Below are 18,977 nucleotides of genomic sequence, written 5' to 3' on the forward strand. Positions count from 1 at the left end.
GCGGCCGCCTGGGGGGGGGCGGTCCGGCCAACCAGCCGCTGGCACCCCCCCAGTTGCTGGCTGGCTGCTGGAGGGGGGGGGTGCAGGTCGTGCCCCACTGGTGCCCTCCCCGACTCGGAAGGCACCAGTCGCCCTGGTGTGTATGTGCGTGTGGGCTGTGTCTTTGAGAACAGCTCTGGTCCTTCTCTGTAGTATATGAGGGTAAAGTTGGAAGGGAGTGGTTTCTAATGCTATGAGTGGAAATTCTATAAAAGATAGAGCAGTGGAATGAAACTTTAACAGCGTTGTAAAAATGTCACAGTCTGAGATGCTCAGCATTGTAACGTAATACATTGTACCAAAAAAAGCTAGTTTTACAAAATAAAATCCTATGCTATCTATATTTTAAAATACAGACAGTAGTCAGTTTCTGTAGACATTCTACAATCCAGAAATACTAGACATCTCATTGTAACCGCTCAGAGAGCGGGTATCTTACATTTTTCTCTCCTTAACTACTTTTGTGGAAACTCCCATTGATTAGTTGTCTGGCACTAAAGCTAAGCTTGTAGTAATTATTTCTCATGCTAATTCACTGAACAATACCCAATGAGTCAGATTCTGCTCGCAGTCCCAAACTAATCTAATAAAGTTCAATGAAATCCAGTGTACTCCAGATTTAGAGGCATAAATCAGAAAATAATTTGGCTCATTCCATCCAAGTAAAAATGTACATCCAAACTGGGTCATACAGTGAAATCAAAGCCAGTCACAGTTGACTCTTAAAAGTACTTCTCTCCACCCAAAATACTAATGACAAGTTCTGAAGCTCAGGAATATGTGATATGTACTCTGCTATTCTACAGTTTTTACATATATTCGCCCCATTTCACAAATTAGTTGGAATAAAAGAAACTGAAAACTACTTTCCCTTCTGCACTGAACACAAGGGGTAACATCCAAAGCCAAAACCTTTCGAAACTTGCACTTGCTAATGTTTGTGATTATTACTGCCTGGTAATACAGATGTCTGACTAGAATCATTTTAAGGAAACTCATTCAGCTTACAAATATGCCATAAACTTCTTAGCAACTTGGAATAGGACTGCATTGTTTACAGGGGTAAACGATCACGTCTGCAAAAAAGAGGAATAAAGCCAGCAGAGAGAATGCTTGAACATAAAGCAATGGAAAATATCAGGATTACTTTGCAATACATCACCCTAAATTAAGAAGAATGTTGAATGTAAAGAGAGTTTTGGGCTGTACAGAAAGTTTGGGCTGCACGTTTTAAGATGCATTCTTGCTGAGCCATGAATAACAAAAAAGTTTGCATTTACCTTTACCCAAACCAGAATCAATGATCTGCACTCACCTTGGCTGATTTTAATATTTGTCTGTGGGAAGGCCTGGGTGCTGAACAAAACCATGGAGAAGAGCACACAGAAATCCCCCCTGGCCACCATCAGTGACTGAGGACAATATCTCATTCCCAGGTCTGCAGACAGCCAGTTGCATGTAGCCCTTTTCCTCAGCTTGGGATCGCCTTGCTATGCCACTGAGATTCCTGGAGCAGATGTGGATATACTTTGTGTGCTGCACCCTCCCCCGAAACTACAGACTTTCACAGTGTCATGCAAGGAAGGCTGGCCAAGCTGCCTTCAGCGTAACACCACACTTCACAGAACAACAGAGAGGTTCAGAACTGAGATACGGCTGAGCAGAGGCTGCAGACCATTTCACTGCCAGAAGTCGCTCTTAAATCACCTTCTTAAGTTCCTGGAGGGTATAAGAACCTGCACACGGCCCAGCGGGCAGCCTTTCAAACGTTAAGCTCTTTATCCAAGCAAACCACATCCCTTGTCTGCTTTCCTGATCGCTGGATCAGAAGTTTTAAAGTAAAATAGTGTGTCTACTGACTTTCCTTCACCCTGGCCCCTGATGAGCACAGCTGTAGTACAAGGGGTCCTTGACAGCAATAAGGCACTGCACCTAGAGCAACGCTGGGGATGAGAACGGGGTTAAACCACGTGGCTCGATGGTGGAAAAAATTATACCTTTCCCATGATACTACAACTTCAAGCAAACAGTGCCTGAGTGAGAGGGATGTCTATGATCACATCAGCAAAAGATGGCAGCCAAGGAGATGTGGGCATTAATTTAAATCCCAATCCTGGAATTCCTGAGCTCAGATGGATCCCCATCACAGTCCAGGGACACTGGAGTCATTGGAACAGTTGGCTGGATTGGGTCTGATTTTTCATAATTAGTTTAATTTCATTTTTAAGCTGTTACTCTGAACTTTATGCAGTCAAGCTACATTTATGAAACCAGGGCTGGATTGAATAAATGAATATAGCAAAACCTTCAATATTTTATTCATTCGCCAAACAATACATAAGGGGAAACCACCAACCCTGCCTGAAGGAATACGTTTTTTCCAACTCACTGTCTTCAGGTGTTATGCTGCTGCTCATCAATGAGTATCTGAGCATCTTCTACACGCATCCAAGTACAACCCCAAAGTCTCTGGTCAACTTCTTGGAACCTCTGAGACTTCTCTCTTTTTATGTTCAAAACTTTGCTTGGGGAAAAGTTTCTTATTTCCTCTTTTCGTGGTTTTGCTGGTAGGGGTGAAGGAGGAATAGGAAAAGGTGGCAGAGCTGTGTCGTTCTTCCAGGCCTGGTCCTGTCCCCACTGGAAACCTGAGGCCAGCTCTGTAGAACTGCTGTATGTCACCTTCTCACCTACAGATTAAGTTTAAGATTCTCCACAATTTTCTGGAACCTAAAGCTACTCTGGTCCCCGGTTTTCACAGAAAAGAAAAGAGAGAAGTGATTTCAGGCAGGGACGTGCAACATCTGGCCCGTGGAGCCACTTGATCCGGCCCATGAAGTTGGAGCGCTTTGCATATGCCCGCAGCCACACTGGGGCTGGGCAGCAAAGAGCTGAGCCAGGGCTGGGCAGCTGGTAGTAGTGGGTACAGGGAGAGCTGCCCATTGCTGATGTGCTGCTGAAACCCCCAGCCCATGACAGACCGGAGCGAGGCTTTTCCAGCCCATGGCATGTAAAGGTTGCTGGCCACTGATTTACAGAAACACAAAGAGCGGTCAGCAGTCAAACATTCTAGGATTGTTCCAGCAGCAGCAGTGGCCGATTCATTCACCTGTCCAAGAATTCACTTAATTTCATTTGCATTTAGCAACATCTTAAGAAGGGTTCCCCCCCCTTTCACTGGAATTGCACAGAAAACGAAGCAATATGGCTCAAGGAGAAATCTACTGATGTTTCAAGCTAGTTAATGAAAAGGTACTCAAGTTACAAGAACACACAACTAAAGGCTTCTTTGCACTTCCTAATAAAGCTCATTAATATGCAACTCCCTGAAAAGGTTACAAGAACACACAACTAAAGTTACACACAACAACAAGTTACAAGAACACACAACTAAAGGCTTCTTTGCACTTCCTAATAAAGCTCATTAATATGCAACTCCCAAACAAACTAACACTAAGGTTGCAAGCGATTATCAATCATATGTGGAGAAAAAATCTTGAAAGCATTACAGTTTCTGCAAAAACAATCCACAAATACATAATTATGGATACCCTTAAAGAAATATAGGAAAGAATAGAAAGTATGGAAGGCGTAGAGACTTCCCAAATAACCTACAGGGCTGGATCCCAGACATCTAGTACCACAGAAAGGATATATAGCTGTGTCCGACTATGTCCTTTTATAGTGATTCAGGATATTGCAGAGCAACTATGCATTGGGCTGGGTTTGCACAAGCAACATGTTTAAATGCAGTCTAGTCATTAATTTGCACACCTGCAGCTCATAAAGTGCATGGCCATTAATTTCAGATAGATGTGTCCACAATCCATCCCACCCAAGGCCACCCCTTCTGCTTTTGTCAAACTTTTGGCAGTATTGTTTGGCTTGTGTTAGAAATACCCATTCTTCATAGGCCACACCCAGCCTATGGCTGCTTTATCTTACCAGTGATGTGCACAGATCTCTTCATGCTTTCTGCTCACTGCTTTCCTCAGGCCCATTTCCATGTTGCCTACTAAGTTTTGAACTCCATATTCAGTGTGCTAAGTGCCTGCCCTCCAGTTCATATGCCATGCCTCTGGTCGTCTGGTGTGGTTTGGGTTTGGGTTTGTGTTCCCATTTATCATAGAATCATAGAAAATTAGAGTTGGAAGGGACCTCAAGAGATTGTGTAGTCCAGCCCCCCTGCTCAAAGCAGGAAAATCTTATGCTACTCCAACACCACATTGGCCATTTGACTGCAAAGCAAGGAGAGGATGTGGCTCTAAATACAGGCTTATGACAATTTGCTGCATTTGGTATGATCTTTGCTTCAGCACCTCAGCAAACCATGGTACAGGCCTCACAAGGTTTGTATTTGATAATCTAGTTGGCCTCAACAGATGTGTGCAGTTTATATTGTAGCCTGGAAACCACATAGATGTCAAACTGTCAGAGCCAGTGATCACTAAAGCCACTTCCATTTGTACAAGGATCTTAAACACCAATGATAGAGACAGCTTGATTCTCTGCAGAGTGTGTTTGCATAGGACTCCTCCATATTTCCCTCTAAATGACTGATGAACCACAAACTTACAGCTGCTCACAAGAGGATCCAGGAGCACTGAGGATACCAGGAAAAAATCCAGAGTTTTGGCATGGACTTCCTTGGGCCAGTGTTTCATGTGCTAACAACTACCTTTAGACAGGTGTATTGACTGGAAGGTAAAAATTAGGGGGGGAAACCACACTCCAAGGTCTCATGTCAGAGGGAAGGAAAGAAGGGGACCCCCATCCTGCCTCTGTGGCAGTCAGTGGAAGACTGCCACTGGAACACCACTGGGTGCAGACAAGACCCAAAGGGTTTACAGTTCTTGTTCCAAACTTGTTACCTTTCCCCAGAGCAGCCACCAGCACTGCCAGAGAGCAGCTACCAGTTGGAAGGGCCTTAGTATGAGAAATGAGTTCACCACTGTGCTCTACCATACCCTCATCCAGAGCTATGACACAAGGTGTCTTAGAGGAGGGCAACACAAGGACTGCTACACTACAGTCCTCATGCAGCCACAGAGATACTGCTTTGGAGTAGGGATGCTGTGCAGAAGACAGAATATTTCCCATTGCAGGCAGTGGAGTTCTCATGCGGTCCTTCCCTAATAGGAATGTTCTTCAGAGCTGGTTCTCCCCAAGTTGCTTCTCAGGAATCAAACCCATTGAAGTCAGCTGAAAGAGTACAGAATATGCAGCACAGATGGTGATGCCCATCAGATAGGGATTTTGCCATTCGCATTATGCCCATGTGTTCAGAATTGGTAGGTACCGCTTAATTTCCTGTTCTAATAGTTTATATCAAGGCCTCCCAATTGTGCAATTGCAGTTACTGCCCTGCAATCATTTTTGATGCTCTGTTTTGCATAGTCACATTTGGAAGTGTGTAGCTATTACACTATTCTTTTTCCTCCAGCTCCTTCCTACGTGATCAAGTTTCATTGTCTTATGAATTAAGGAACAGCAAATCCTGAAGCTGTGCAAGATGATCTAGGTTCTAATCTGGTTTGCTGTGCAATGCAAAAGGCCCTAAACATGCCCTAAACCTGAAACCAAGGAGTCCTGCAAAGCGATCCCAGCTTCAGCACTGAAATTCCAGGCTCAGTTCAGTGGGTTTTATAGCCTTCTGCTCCCCAGGCACAGACACCCTGTCTCTGTGCCACCTCCAAATGTTTTTGGCTCTGGCTATCACAAGGACTCAAATTCTCAAGCCCATGAGTGCTCACAGTGGTGCATAGTGCTATGCTACCCACTGAGCCATGGCAATGCCCTGTGGGCTTCCACCTGTGACACCTGCAGACACATGTTTCAGAATAAAAGATAAGGAAAGTGCCTTGGGTCCTGCTTCTGACCACTTCATTGGTTTATAACATTAATAGACAGCATAGCCCACCCATGCTTACAAGCCTAGGGCTTCCTCTCACTACCTAGGTAAATACCTCTGAAAATAAGATGGATACTTCTTCCTCTAGAAAGGAGATAAAGAAAGAAAAGGTCAAGAGTCAGATTCAGCTTTGCTGATGCCAAGAGTCCATTTTAAGTCCTTTTTTTTTTTTTTTAAATAGACTCAGTACAAAGCAGTAAGAGCTAAGGATTTTGCATGCTGACAAATGGCAATCTGTGGGCCCAGTCTAGATCCGAATGATCTCACCCAAAGCCTTTTGGAATGAGACTTGTAAAGAGTTCAGCACATCCCAGATCAGAACTATGCATAGTAAGAGCACCGAGCCTGATTTTCCTCCTGTAGCATATTAGCATGAACATAGCCACAATAGATTTGACTGTAGTTACTCTGATTTATCCATGAGTAGACAAAAGGATCAGGGTCAACATTTCAGCTTTACTTCTTTGGTGCAATGAACACAACTGATCAAGTCAGATGCACAGCTGAGTTGTTCTAATAAGTAACACCTCAGATTACATGGCACAAATAAATAGATCTTTATTTTCAATAAATATACAATCTCCATCATACCAGACAATATGCCGTGAAAAAAATGTACAGAAGCATCCAACAGAATAAACGAACAGTTTGACTGTAGCAAAGTGCACTCAACTGACTTGAAAAACTACCTTGTTTAAGACACAGAACACAGAAAGACCTACCGCAGCCTGTTAAGAGAATTAAAATTGTGTATCATCTCCGGTGTTTACTGTGAAAGCTCCCAAAGCAAGTTCTTTTGCACTACATAAAGGCTTTTAAAAGCCTCATCTGGCTTTCCCAGTATGGACTCTATTGAAAATATTTACTTTGCTATATCATACTCTACCTACTTTATGTATACAGACTGTTATAATGTGGCAGGTCTCATTACTGACATAACATTAGATCCATTTGGTATATGGTCGCATGTGTGTAATAACACACAAACACACCCATACTCCAACACACAAAGGCACACATACATACTAACAGGAATTTAATTTTATTAAACTAGTACAAGGACAAAACTGGATTGATTTCAGAACTGATTTCACCACATGTTCTATCAATTAAAAAAAAAGATTCTAGCCTATTTACCACATTCACCAAAGAGAGTACATGGGTACTTACATCTCCAATGAAATGAGTCATGGGTTTGTACTGGAAGGGTAGTGGAAGGAACTCAAAAAGTTTCCAGTTAACTCAGAATGAAGATGTTGAATCCACGTGCAACCCACACTACACACTACAGGAGAAAGTAAAGCACTCTACTATGTTAACACTGACCTTTTGAATAGTCCTCCACTGTACTGAACGTGGGATTAAAAACAGAGGTGTGGGTCCAGCAGCAGATGCAAGTAGTAACAGGTCCAATGGGCCACACAGGTAGTGACCCTGAGAAAACAGTCGGCGTATGAATATGTGATATGTGGTTTAGGAAGGTTCACTGAGGCACAGAGGCTAACGCAGCCATTGTGTTACCAGCAGCGGCAACAGTTACTTTCAATTCCATGGTTGACTGCAGGCGAGTATGTGTGTGAATGAGCATGGAGGGGTTTTCTGTGTGTTTTCATTTTCTTGCTTGGCTTTGTTGTTGCTAATCGACTGCTCTCACGTCACCTCAAGAGATGCTGGAGACACTCGGTCGCACTCTGCCCTGGACCGGAGGCTGTGCCATTGCTCCACAGCTGTCCGATGGGAATTGAGCATGCGACGCCAGTGGTTCGATTCAGGGGAGCCTGTTGAGTACTGACCAATCACAATCCTCCCAATAAAATCATTGCTGCTCTTCATGTTGTGGCCGTACACTGGAGAAACACAGGAGCAAGCAGGTCAAAGTTAAAAGCAAACAGATAAAATCCCCCAAGCCCTGTTTCCAGAAAGCCCCCTTCCTTGCACTACCAACACCACCCTACGTGAGTGCAGAAAGTTCATCAGGCAGCGGTGAGTGCAAGGCATCTAAGAACGCTTCAAATTCCAGGATCAGGTCTGCACAAGGATGAATTCAGCTAATTGCAGAATTTCCATATAATCTATTAGAGCCCCACAACAGCAAAAAGCAGGGTGATGAGACAGTGGGAGGGAATGATTCATAAGAGCACTGCAAAAAGCAGCAGGATAGCAGTCCTGCAGGGTGAAATTTCTGCCTGGAGAAATCAAAGGGAGTTTTGCTCTTGATTTCAATGCATAAAGAGACCACCAAAGGATCAGTGGAAAGAGGCACCCACTGACACTGACTGGTACTGGATCAGGTCCTAAGCCTAGCTATAAATCTCGCAGCAGGTAGACAGGAATCTTTTGCATTAGATGTCTGCAGAGATCAAATGCATTTTGACCTTAGATGCATAAGTCACACTGAGGACATTAGGAATATATCACTGGTCACCATATTAACAGAAACAATTTTGCAGAAACTAATGAGGTCGAAATGCCTGAGGATTCTTGCATATGATGTACTGCCTAGATCAGGGGTTGGCAATCCTTGGCACGCACGCCAGAGTATGGAACATGAAGCCATTGTGCTTGGCACACCACAGCCAGCCTGGGCTCTGGACAGCTACTGCCAGCCCTGGAGCCCAGGCTGCCCACAGCAGGCAGCAGGGAGGATACAAGCCCTGCTGCAGGCAGCCCAGGCTCTGTGGCAAGCAGCAGCTGCTCAGAGCCCAGGCTGGATGTGACAGGCAGCTAAAAGCCTGCAAGCGGTTGCATCGGGGCCTGGAGTCCCAGCTCGGCTTGTTGTCCCACACACTTCAGGGACCACTGCGGGGAAGGGGCTGGAGCTATGCACCACCCTTGGAGGCTGCATGCCTACAAATCCTGGCATCTCCACGAGGGGAAGGAGGAAAAGAAGAGCAGAGGGAAGTGGGGGACGTGCCCCCATTCCCAAACCACCAAACCTGGCCGTGAAAGGCTGCATATGCTTCTCCCAGAGGCAGCTATGTGCCAGACCCAAGTCACCGCTCTTTCTCCCCTGCCCAAGAGCCAGCAGGCCAGGCATAGGTAGATTAACACACAGGCTAGCTGGGCCAGGTCTCGAGGTCTACCCTGAATGCCAGGCAGAGACAGTGTTACCAGGTATACAATAGTTTGTCTTTCATTTTCACCCAGTTCTCATTCACTCACCGGACAACCACAGCGAGCAAGCAAACAAGAAGACTCATTTGTATATCCATTTCACATGTACTGGGAATATACAAATAAGCCATCCCCTCACTTACTCCACATTGCTCACTAACTCCCAGTGAGCGAGCGAGAACCAGGTCACGTACCCCCGCAGCAGCGGCAGCACTGAAAAGGGAAGATGTTCCTTCCCCCTGCTGGAGCCCAGCTCCCTTAGGGCTCCACGCCCCCCACCATTCTCTTCTTGCCTCAGGGCCCCAAAACATCTTAATCCACCTCTGGGGATAGGCCAAGCCATACTGCCAGCCCCAGCCCCTGCTAACACAGCACTGAGCTGGGCTGCTACTGCAGTGTAGTACAGACTTTAGCCATGGCCCTTGTCCCTGTCATGGCCTGGGTGATCCCAATGTGGTCTGTGTTGCCCCTGTGCATGTAGCCAGTGCCCAGCCTGGAGCAGATAAGGGGCCACCCTGCCATCCTCATGGCCTGTGCCCCAGCCCCTTCCCTGACATGCGCCTGGAGGCGCACCTGCAGCCACCACTGGCAATGAGTGGGGCCAGGGCTCTGGTGCAGCTGCTTGCAGGCTTGTACCTGCCTGCTGCAGACAGCCCAGGCTCCCTGGCAGGTGGCACGGGCCTGCAAGTGGCTGCACCAGGGTCCAGAGCCCCAGCCCAAATTGTTGCTGGCAGCAGCTGCATGCGCACCACAGTGTCCATGGGAAGGAAGGGGCTGGGGCTGCACTGCCATGACAAGGATCAGGCCCCTCATGGTTCCCTGCCATCTGCCCCTGGCACACCAACGTTTTCAAAGTCCAGGCTGCTGGGTTTTTTGGCACTTGACCCAAAAACATTGTCAGCCCCTGGCCTAGATAAAGGTTGTAGAGACTTGAACAGTAGTTTGGAAATAATCCATCATATTATTTTATAGGTTAGAATTGTACATATATTTTTAGGAGACAGATACAGGGGCACCTGTGGCTGAGAAAAACAGCAGAGCCATGTCCACAGAAGCATGGATGCTTGTTTCCTTGGGGACAAGCAGCAGTGGCACACCCTGTGCCATGGCAGGTTATCCCAGGTGGGGTAGGTGAGGCTGGGGCCAGCAACTGTGCTGGCCCCAGCAGCCTTACCTGGAGTCCTGGGGGAGCTGCAGCGATCCTGCCACTCGGAGCTTGGCCAGCAGCTGGAGCGTGGCTCTGGCCAGACAAGCTCCAGTTTTGGGCGACGCATACTGCCCCCACGTGCAAAGCCCTGTTTTTTTTTCACATAGGTTTTTTTTTGACCCTGGGATTTCCTGGGGTCAAGCACCGCCCCCCGTGCTACTACCTTGCAGCATGAAGAACACCTGAATGTGTGCTGTGTAGCCCCGCAGATGGGTCTGCAGCGCCACATACCGCATGGCTGCATTCATCTGGACGCAGCCCAGAAGTGCAGGCAAACCAACTACCCCAGAAGCAATGCCAGTGAAACTTCTTTATATAAAAAGAGAGTGAAATACTGGTCCAGGCACCGATAAGGATGACAAAGTTAAACATAGTGCAACTTTATAAATAAACCAGTGGCATTTCCAATTCTTCATTTTCTAATTGGAAGTATATAAATGAATCAGTGTAATGATTATTACTGGTATTCTTAACATATAGAAAATAATCAGATGTGTACCAAGCTCTTCAGCTTGATGCTTAGAAAGGGCAAATTTTCTGTAATTATCACTACAGCTACTCGTTAAAGAGTCCAGATAAGTGAACAAGAGGGAGGAATAAGCCTAACATCCTGTACTTTGTATGAACCTCACCTAATGCAACCAATTGCCACAGCAGCAACAGAAAATAATTATGCCATATAAGGGCATGATCCTGGGAAGTACTGAGCACTTGAGAGAGATGGGAGGTGACGGTGCTTAGCCCCTGGCAAGATAAAGCCCTCCATCAGTAGGAAGCAGCACAGATCATTAGCAAAAGCCAAAGTAAGGAGGTTTGCATTGGCAAAAGGATGAAAAGCCTGGTGGGATTTCTAAGGGTGAGTTAGTGTATAGCTTGATGGGGAAGGTGACTCTTGCCTACCAGTGCTGAGGCAAGTTACTAAGTGCTAGATGCTGTACTGCCAGTCCCTGTACGTGTCCTTCTCAAGGCTCCATAATTTCCTCTTATGCTAATACCACACCATAAGATAGTGCTACCACTGACACTGCTCTCAGTAGGCAACAACAGCAATGGCCCTTGGAGCAAACAATTTACAGGCAGAAATTCCAGGCTCTACCTTCTACACCTCTCGGGCTGATATTTCACACTGCCTCAGGCTGTTAATTCAGAGCTGGTCTGACACCTATCACAGTCAGTAGGAATGCTCCCCCTGACTTCAGAACAGGCAGCAGTTCCTATTCTTTTTGGGGTCACTCATCTTTGTACCGCTGGCACTATTAATTTCTTGCAGCAGCAGGTGTTGCTCCAGTTGCAAGGTGGGGCCTATGAATATACTGCAGAAGGGGAAGTTCGCCCAAGGACCTCCCAGCAGAGGTCCTGACTCACCATCACCTCAGGAGCCGGGTTTGCAAAGGCAGGAATATCCATATGGATGGCCAGACTCTGGTGATACATCAGACCTGTCCTTCTGCACTGCTCCTTGGGGCCCTTGCTGCTGACAGAACAGGTACGCAGTGAGCTACAGTCACACAGAGCAGGAGTTCCTGCTGCCCTGCCAGCAGTAGCACTGGCATTTCCAGTGGAGTTCTGTCCCGTCTGGCTAAGCCTTGCCCTCCAAACCTGCACAATCTTCCTGTGCATAAGTGACTGGTACACGGGGCATGTGCCCCCCACCCCCAACAGGGCAATCCCCGCTGCCAGCAGCTTCTGCGGGTGCTTGCCAGCCCCGTCCCCACTGCCGCCACCACCGGCAGCTTCTGCAGGTGCTCACCATCCCTGTCCCCAACACCTGCTTCTGCAGGTGCCCCCCCAGACTCAGGAGGCACCAGTCACCCATGTTCCCGTGGGGAGATAATGTCTGCTGGAACAGCTCTATTTCTCGATGTTCACCAGCGAGACTTGGCCTGCCTTTGTGGGAAACACCTACTCGTTGATGCATAATTAGGCTTGGCAGGATTCAACTTCTATTGGTAAACGTTGATTTCACCTTGCACTCACAGACCGACGGAAAGATATTTCTATCATTAATAAACAAAATTTATAGAAAGGGGATATAAGAAAAATGATGGCTGATGAAGAACCATGATGACTGTAGTTTGGACTGCAACCCCCAGAAACCCTGCTTTTGGGAGCAAAAGCAAGAAGTGACAAAATGGATGAGGGAGCTATCGATGCGCTAGCGGAGCCAGGACCTGATGGCAGCTCTGCCACTCAACTGGCGGCAGTCCTACAGTAGTTACATTGTCATTAATAAATTGTCTGCCCCCACACCTCTAATTTCATGCAATCCTGAACATGTAAATCAATTAAAAAATTGAATAAATGCTTAAAAATAAACATCAATTTTATCTGTAAAAATGATTTAAAAAAATAAACATTGAATTCTGCCAAGCCCATGCATAATGGAGGGTAATGTGATTACTGCCCATGCAACCAGGCATGCTGTAAATCACTAGGGGAAGGGTAGAGTTGACCCAGGCCACTTGGGCAATCTTTAGTCTCATTAGAAGAAAGGCTTCCTTAACCCTTTAAAAAGAAAAGACAGGCTCTAAGAGTAAGGCCTCAAATCTACACACAAGAAGTTCATGAAAGTCTGAGGTCCAAGACTGGTGCTTATTTCTACCATTCAAACCTGGGGAAATGAATATAGTAGTAAGGGGTGCAAAGTTAGTGCAGAATTTGCCTCCGTGCTTACGGCTTGGAAGGAGTAAAGGCTGCATTCACTGTCCTGCAGTTCAAACCTTGTGCGTACACCACTCAGCTGCTGCGGCAGAACCAAGAGCTGACACCAGCCCCTTGTACATTTGCCTATTTTAGATGTAGGGGAAACGTTTGGAAGGAAGCAGAGGTTGCCACCCTCAAACCCTTTGCTCTGTTTTAGTCTATGGCTGCCTGAGGGAGGGCACATTTGTCACAGCTGACAGAACTGCAGGCCCATAGGAAAGAACCTGCTGCTGCAGCACTACACCTTGAAAAGTCTGTTGTGATGTTAAATTTCTATGGGAAGATACAGTACTAAGGACAGAGAGTGACACCACATGTCTGCAGCTGGAGGAGAGAAAGTCGGAAAATTCACAAAGGCAAAACTGTGACACAGACACTCCCCAGGTTATTACTTAAAAATAGAAATAAATCTGCCAAGTCAAGAAAAGCTCTAACAATGCTGTGTTCAGCTAATTCAATCCTATTTATATTAGAAGTAGCAATGTGGGTACTCAGTGGGCCAGGCACTGTACAAATCAGAGTGAAAGTCAGACCAGGCATGGGAAAGCTCACACACTAAGCCTGCTCAGATGTTTGTACATGCACCTATGCCATACAACCCTTGTAAATAATAATGTATAGTGTATTGGAAAATACCTGCCATATCCATATTTATGTATTTATCAACTAATGTGGCACCTACGGTTGGGTTTTCTGACTGGTTTTCCAGCATCTTTGATGCCCAGTCTACATGCAAAGGAAATGAGTGTTCTATCAAACATTTTTAGAACATTTTGAGTGGAAACTAGTAAAACGCAGTCACGTTTGTTCTATCTGAAATCCTTGATATCCCTAGTTTAGAAACATGTAAGTAGGCACATTTAGGCTTCAGGCTGCAGTGAGATGGAACAACACCAAGTTAGCGTCGAAGAAGCAAGCTCAGGGGCCAGCAGCAATCTAGCTGTGGCTGTGGAGAGCTCTGCATAGACCGATCCACCTTGCTTCTCAGCGAGGCTGCTCCCAGCATCTGAGCTGGGTCTTTAAAGCTGGCACATGTCTCTTCACACTGTACTGCAAGTTACGGTATTGACATAGTTGTATAAATTCTCTCACTTCTGAGGGCTACATTTAAATATTCAACGTTAGGTTTGCATCTTTAAAATGGCAATATATATTTTAATTTGATTTGGGACCCCAAGCCAGGGGGTCAGAGCCTGATCTCATTTGCACCAGGCTTGATTTAGGGTAACTCCATCGGCTCTGATGAAACAACCCCCAATGATGGAACAACGGGCATCGCGTCTGTTTGGACCGGCCAGTCTTCATGATGCGACACAGGCGTTTAGACTATCCATCTCTTTAACTAGCAAACAGCCTGTCAGAGTTATTAACGAGTTCTCATAGAAGGCAATATATCATAAACGTATCCAGCATGACTATGGCAAATGCCTGAGAGATTCCCCAAGGGGATTTATTATCTGTCAGAAAACAAACATTATGCAGACAAAAGAAAAAGCATCCTTAAATGAAACACCTCTCCAGACCCTGATTTGAGTATAATTTCTCTCACAGCATGTTTCAAGCATGAAAGAAAGTAGAGCACAGTCCTGAGAGACACCATCATGTAATTTAACCCACAAGTGGCACAGGAAGTTTCTGTGGCACTTGGCAGACAGGACAGGGAACATGAAGCAAAGCAACAGATTCAGATTAGGCAGGGGAAGGAGATCCGAGTTGCACTTAGAAAAGATGCAGGGCTTTATTTGTGGCAGGCCTGCCAAAAAAAGGTTGGACCCCACTAATTTAAACCATCCAAGATAGGAAGTTCAACACCAATTAATAACAGCACAGGCTAGCAACAGCAAAGTTCAAGCCAGAAGAAGTTTCTTAACAATTAATGTCAGGACTGTAAGCTGAGCAGGTGAGCTTCAATGTGGAAAATACTGTTCTACTGATCCAAGTGATTTTTAAATAGGAGGGAGACTAAAAGTGTTATAATGGTTAAGTGTACACATTTTCTCTTATTCCAAGGGAACTGTTTGAAGGCACATAACTTGCCCTTTCACCCTAACTGCCCAGTGAAGAGCCCAATACTTATCTCTGTAGTGCTGGATAATTAGCATGCTGATTCTTTTAGAGTATTAAGATGTTAATTGCATTACGCCTTCTACCACCACTGTTGGTACCGTTATAGTATCAGTACTACCCATGGCAGCATTGGTTTAGCACAGTGACTTGTTAAGAAATAGTTAAGACATTTTCTGGAGTAAACCTGAACAATGGATACCTGACTTGCTTTAATCATGTTGCATTTTAAACTGTAGAAGACATCCCTGCCCTCTGCCATATGTTGATAAAGAGTCTCCATGAATTTGTCCTTCAAGATAATAAAGGTTGATGCTCCATAAGATAAAGCATCTTTGTGTGCCAAAAATCCAGGTCCACTTATCAAGTCCTGAGCTTACTTTAACATTTTAGGGCATCTCATTGTAGGGAGCTAATTGCCTTCTTCCCACTGATAAGAGTCAGCATTTGCTGAGCCATTTGTTATGGCTCAGGTGAACTGCTGTGGACATAACCCATCATTTTCACAGATACAGCTGTGAAAATCAGTCCCTTTCTTTGACCAGAGCCAAGAGAAGTAAGAATTTTGTTTCTTGCACGAAGAACTTTGGAGGGGAACCTGGGAAACTCCATCTACAGGACTGAGGAAAGCTGAAAAAAAAATTGGGGTCTTTGTAGACTGCACCAGAGGGAGAGGAGATTTCATCAGTGGTATGGGTCACCGGTTTCACTTGCTGTGCATCTGATATAATTTGCATCAGCTCTCAACGGCAGCACAAGAAACTGCTGTTCATTACCTGATCTGCAACATTTTCCTTTCTCAAGGAGCTAATTAAATGCTACCTTGTGCACTAATTAGTGTGCACTAGGCATCCACTGTCTGGTGGTACTAGTCATTCTCCATTCATTGTACTACTTACGACTTTTAACATATAATACACACACAGGTGTTGCTTTAAATTGTACCACAAGTGGCATGGGCAGCCTCTTTGTATAGCACACAGCAGACTGAGGAGGACACAGCCAGTACAGTGGTAGATAAGACAGGAAACAAGGCAAAGCAACAGATCAGGCAGGGCAGGGAGATAAGAGTGGCACTTGAGGAAGGTCTAATTTGCAGCATGCTTGTCAAAGGATTAAATTGTGGCATGCCTGGCAAAAAGGTTACCCCCCACCCCTTTACATTACGACTGAAGCACTAACATGACATTCTCTCCTTTCCAAGTTCTCCTAATATGGACACTTCACTGCACACATTCAAGAGTGCTAACACGGACACAGCTGCTTCAGACTCAGCCACTGTTTCGTGTACTTCATTACACATAAGAACTGCTATTTACTGGGTCAGACCATAGGTCCATCTTGCCCAGTTTCCTGTGTCACACAGGGGCAGAGAGCAGATGCTGCAAAGGAGAGTGAACTGGGTATGACCAGGGTTTCCCGCCTGTCCCCTCCCTCTGCCCCCCATTCCTCTCTCACTTGCAGCCTCCAGCATTTAAGGTCCAGGAAGTTCTAATTCAGAGGCTGTCTCCCTCACATCCGCGTTCAATAGCTACTGCTGCCCCTTTCCTCCATAAATCTGTCCAGTCCCTTTTTGAATCTGGCCAAACCACCACTACATCTGGTGGCGATGAGTTCCACACTTGATTACACGCTGCATGAAAAATCATTTCTTTCTGTTAGTTTTAAACTCACTACCTGCTAGTTTCATTTTGTGACCCCCTTGTTCTGGTATTGAGAGACAGAAAATAATAAATCCCTACTTGCTTATCATGTTCCCCCTTCAGTGTATCTTTTCTAAACTGAATAGGCCAAGCCTCTTTAGTCTCTTCTCACATGGAAGCCGCTTCATACCGCTAATCATCCTTGTTGCCATCCCTGTTACACAAATTAGCAGAGGCCTCATCCACTTGTTCACTTCCACAAAATTCTGTTTTTGCCGAGTTATAACAAGCATCACTAAGGGCCAAATCCTCTCTGAGCTGACAAAGGGGGAGGACCAGAGACACTGCCTGGCCTGGCCCCTGCTACAGAGAATCTTTTAGCTAGGGCAAGTTTCCATAGGGAGTGCTGGAATCAGTCAACCACACTCTATGCTAGGGACATATTGAGCTTGACTGCTTTCAGGTATGGGGAAGAGACTCCAAGCTCATTTTTTTCACCTTCCTGTGGTACATGTCAGAAACAAATGGGCACTGATAACTGGGATTTTGCCTCTGCCCAAATGTGTCTTACACAGAGCTTCTGCATTTCAGACTATGGGGTTCCAGGAGAAGGCTTCGCTCAGCAAAGCCCCTATGTCCAAGTAAAGCACAACCTTCTGCCCAACACAATAAGGCCTGCTTGTCTGACTATCAACACAGGGCTAGGAGAAACTTAAATTCAAGTTTGGCATGCTTCTCCAGTGCTGCTGGCTGCCATCCAATATGTGCACATATACACTAAAGTTCAGGGTCCATCACTACACCCAAGAACCTCACAGGGATGACAAACAAAACTGGGAAGAGGAGCCTGGATCACCAGGCTACTCCCACAGCCACAAGAGCTCCTAGGTCCAAATTACAAGTGGTAAGGAGATGCTGTTGAGCGGTCTTTGGGAGCACAGATGGTTCCCATTAGCGCAGACATGCTGAAGATCAGTGTTTTTGCTAATTTGAGCTATTACTTGAGGTCTTGGCACTTCCAAGACAAATCCTAAAGTAGGCGCTGGGAGGAATGTGTAATGAATAAATACCCTGGGGCTTGGTAAGAGCAAGTAACCGTTTCTACTGCCAGCCCCTGAATATACCAGCCTGCTTTCCTGCAGCCAAAGGGCACACAGCTCAATGCCCTTCACAGGGAAGGTTAAGGGCTCAGTTTGCCATGATGATTATAGTGCCTGCAGTCAAATATACTCCTCAGAGTCCATTACAAGTGCACTGAGCAACAGGCTCAGACACCTTATGTACCTTTTTCAATATTCAGCGTAGAGTTTGGTGAGTTCTGAACACCCCTATCCACGTGCAGCAGATTCGAGATGTCGTGTCAATTAAACTTGTTCTGGGAATGCAAATTCTGGAGGGTTTTTAAAAACATAAAGCAAAGTAGCTATCTCATCATCTAGATTCCCCCAAACCTGCCCTGTTTATGACAAGGTCAGCACTTACCTTCCATTCTAGTAACCTGTCTTTGTAACAGAAATTACACAGCCTTAATCTCATCCAGTATTTCTGCATTTATATAACAGCAGCATCCATTTCCAAGCCAAGACAGAGCAAAAAAGCAATTAAAGATGCAGAAGTCGAGTGCCTGGACATACTGAGCTAGTCAAACCAGTTCCTTCTGCCCCCACATATACCACAGTCTGCCATTGTGATCCATTTTGAACTAAAAAGATATTTTTTATCCCCTTTTAATGGAAATATTGATATATCAAGGAAACTGTTCATTTCTATGCACTAAAAAGGTTGCATTTTTTAAAATGAGCAATACAGTGCAAATAAAAATGTGGAGGTTACATACTTATTTATGTGTTTTGCCTGAATGCTTCTTTTCTAGCTACATTAGAATTAGTCTTGCTCCAAATTCAGTTATGAAGGCTGGAGACCAACGACTCCAGACACATGGCTGCTTGCTCCCACGATTGGATATGTAGCATGCTTGAGGACACAGCACAAGGAATAGATGGCTGCACTGTACCCTTAGACCCAACTTCTGGCTCCAGTGTCCGGGCCATGTAACAATACCAGGCACTGGTAAGACATAAGGCTGTGACTAATGAATTACAACACTGGCACTCTTAAGATGGTGCCCCTGCAGAATTGGACCCAGAGAGCCAACTAGCACTACCTTCCCCGTCAGGTTCCTCCTAGTCAATAGGGCTGCGTGAGGCTTTGGACAGAACTTCGGATCCAGAGAAGCTTCGGGGTCTGAAGCAGCATGTCCAGGTCGAGGCGATGGCTGCGTTTGGTTTCCTGAAGCGGT

General features: G+C 45.7%; 2 protein-coding genes across 3 annotated transcripts in view; both read right to left on the reverse strand.

The window, feature by feature from the left end:
* CLEC19A (C-type lectin domain containing 19A) overlaps nucleotides 1-1,773 on the reverse strand; it is a 27,349-nt gene extending 25,576 nt beyond the window's left edge. The window contains exon 1 of the mRNA XM_006026087.2: nucleotides 1,355-1,773. Within this exon, the coding sequence (XP_006026149.1) occupies nucleotides 1,355-1,469 (115 nt within the window). The 5' untranslated portion in view covers nucleotides 1,470-1,773. The remainder of the gene's footprint in view (nucleotides 1-1,354) is intronic.
* Nucleotides 1,774-6,492: 4,719 nt separating this feature from the next.
* SYT17 (synaptotagmin 17) overlaps nucleotides 6,493-18,977 on the reverse strand; it is a 71,117-nt gene continuing 58,632 nt past the window's right edge. For both annotated transcript variants that reach the window (XM_025207031.1, XM_025207030.1), the window contains one exon: nucleotides 6,493-7,794. In XM_025207031.1, the coding sequence (XP_025062816.1) occupies nucleotides 7,598-7,794 (197 nt within the window). In that variant the 3' untranslated portion in view covers nucleotides 6,493-7,597. The remainder of the gene's footprint in view (nucleotides 7,795-18,977) is intronic.

The sequence above is a fragment of the Alligator sinensis genome, unplaced genomic scaffold (assembly GCF_000455745.1).
Source record: "Alligator sinensis unplaced genomic scaffold, ASM45574v1 scaffold330_1, whole genome shotgun sequence".
NCBI classification, from domain to species: Eukaryota; Metazoa; Chordata; order Crocodylia; family Alligatoridae; genus Alligator; species Alligator sinensis.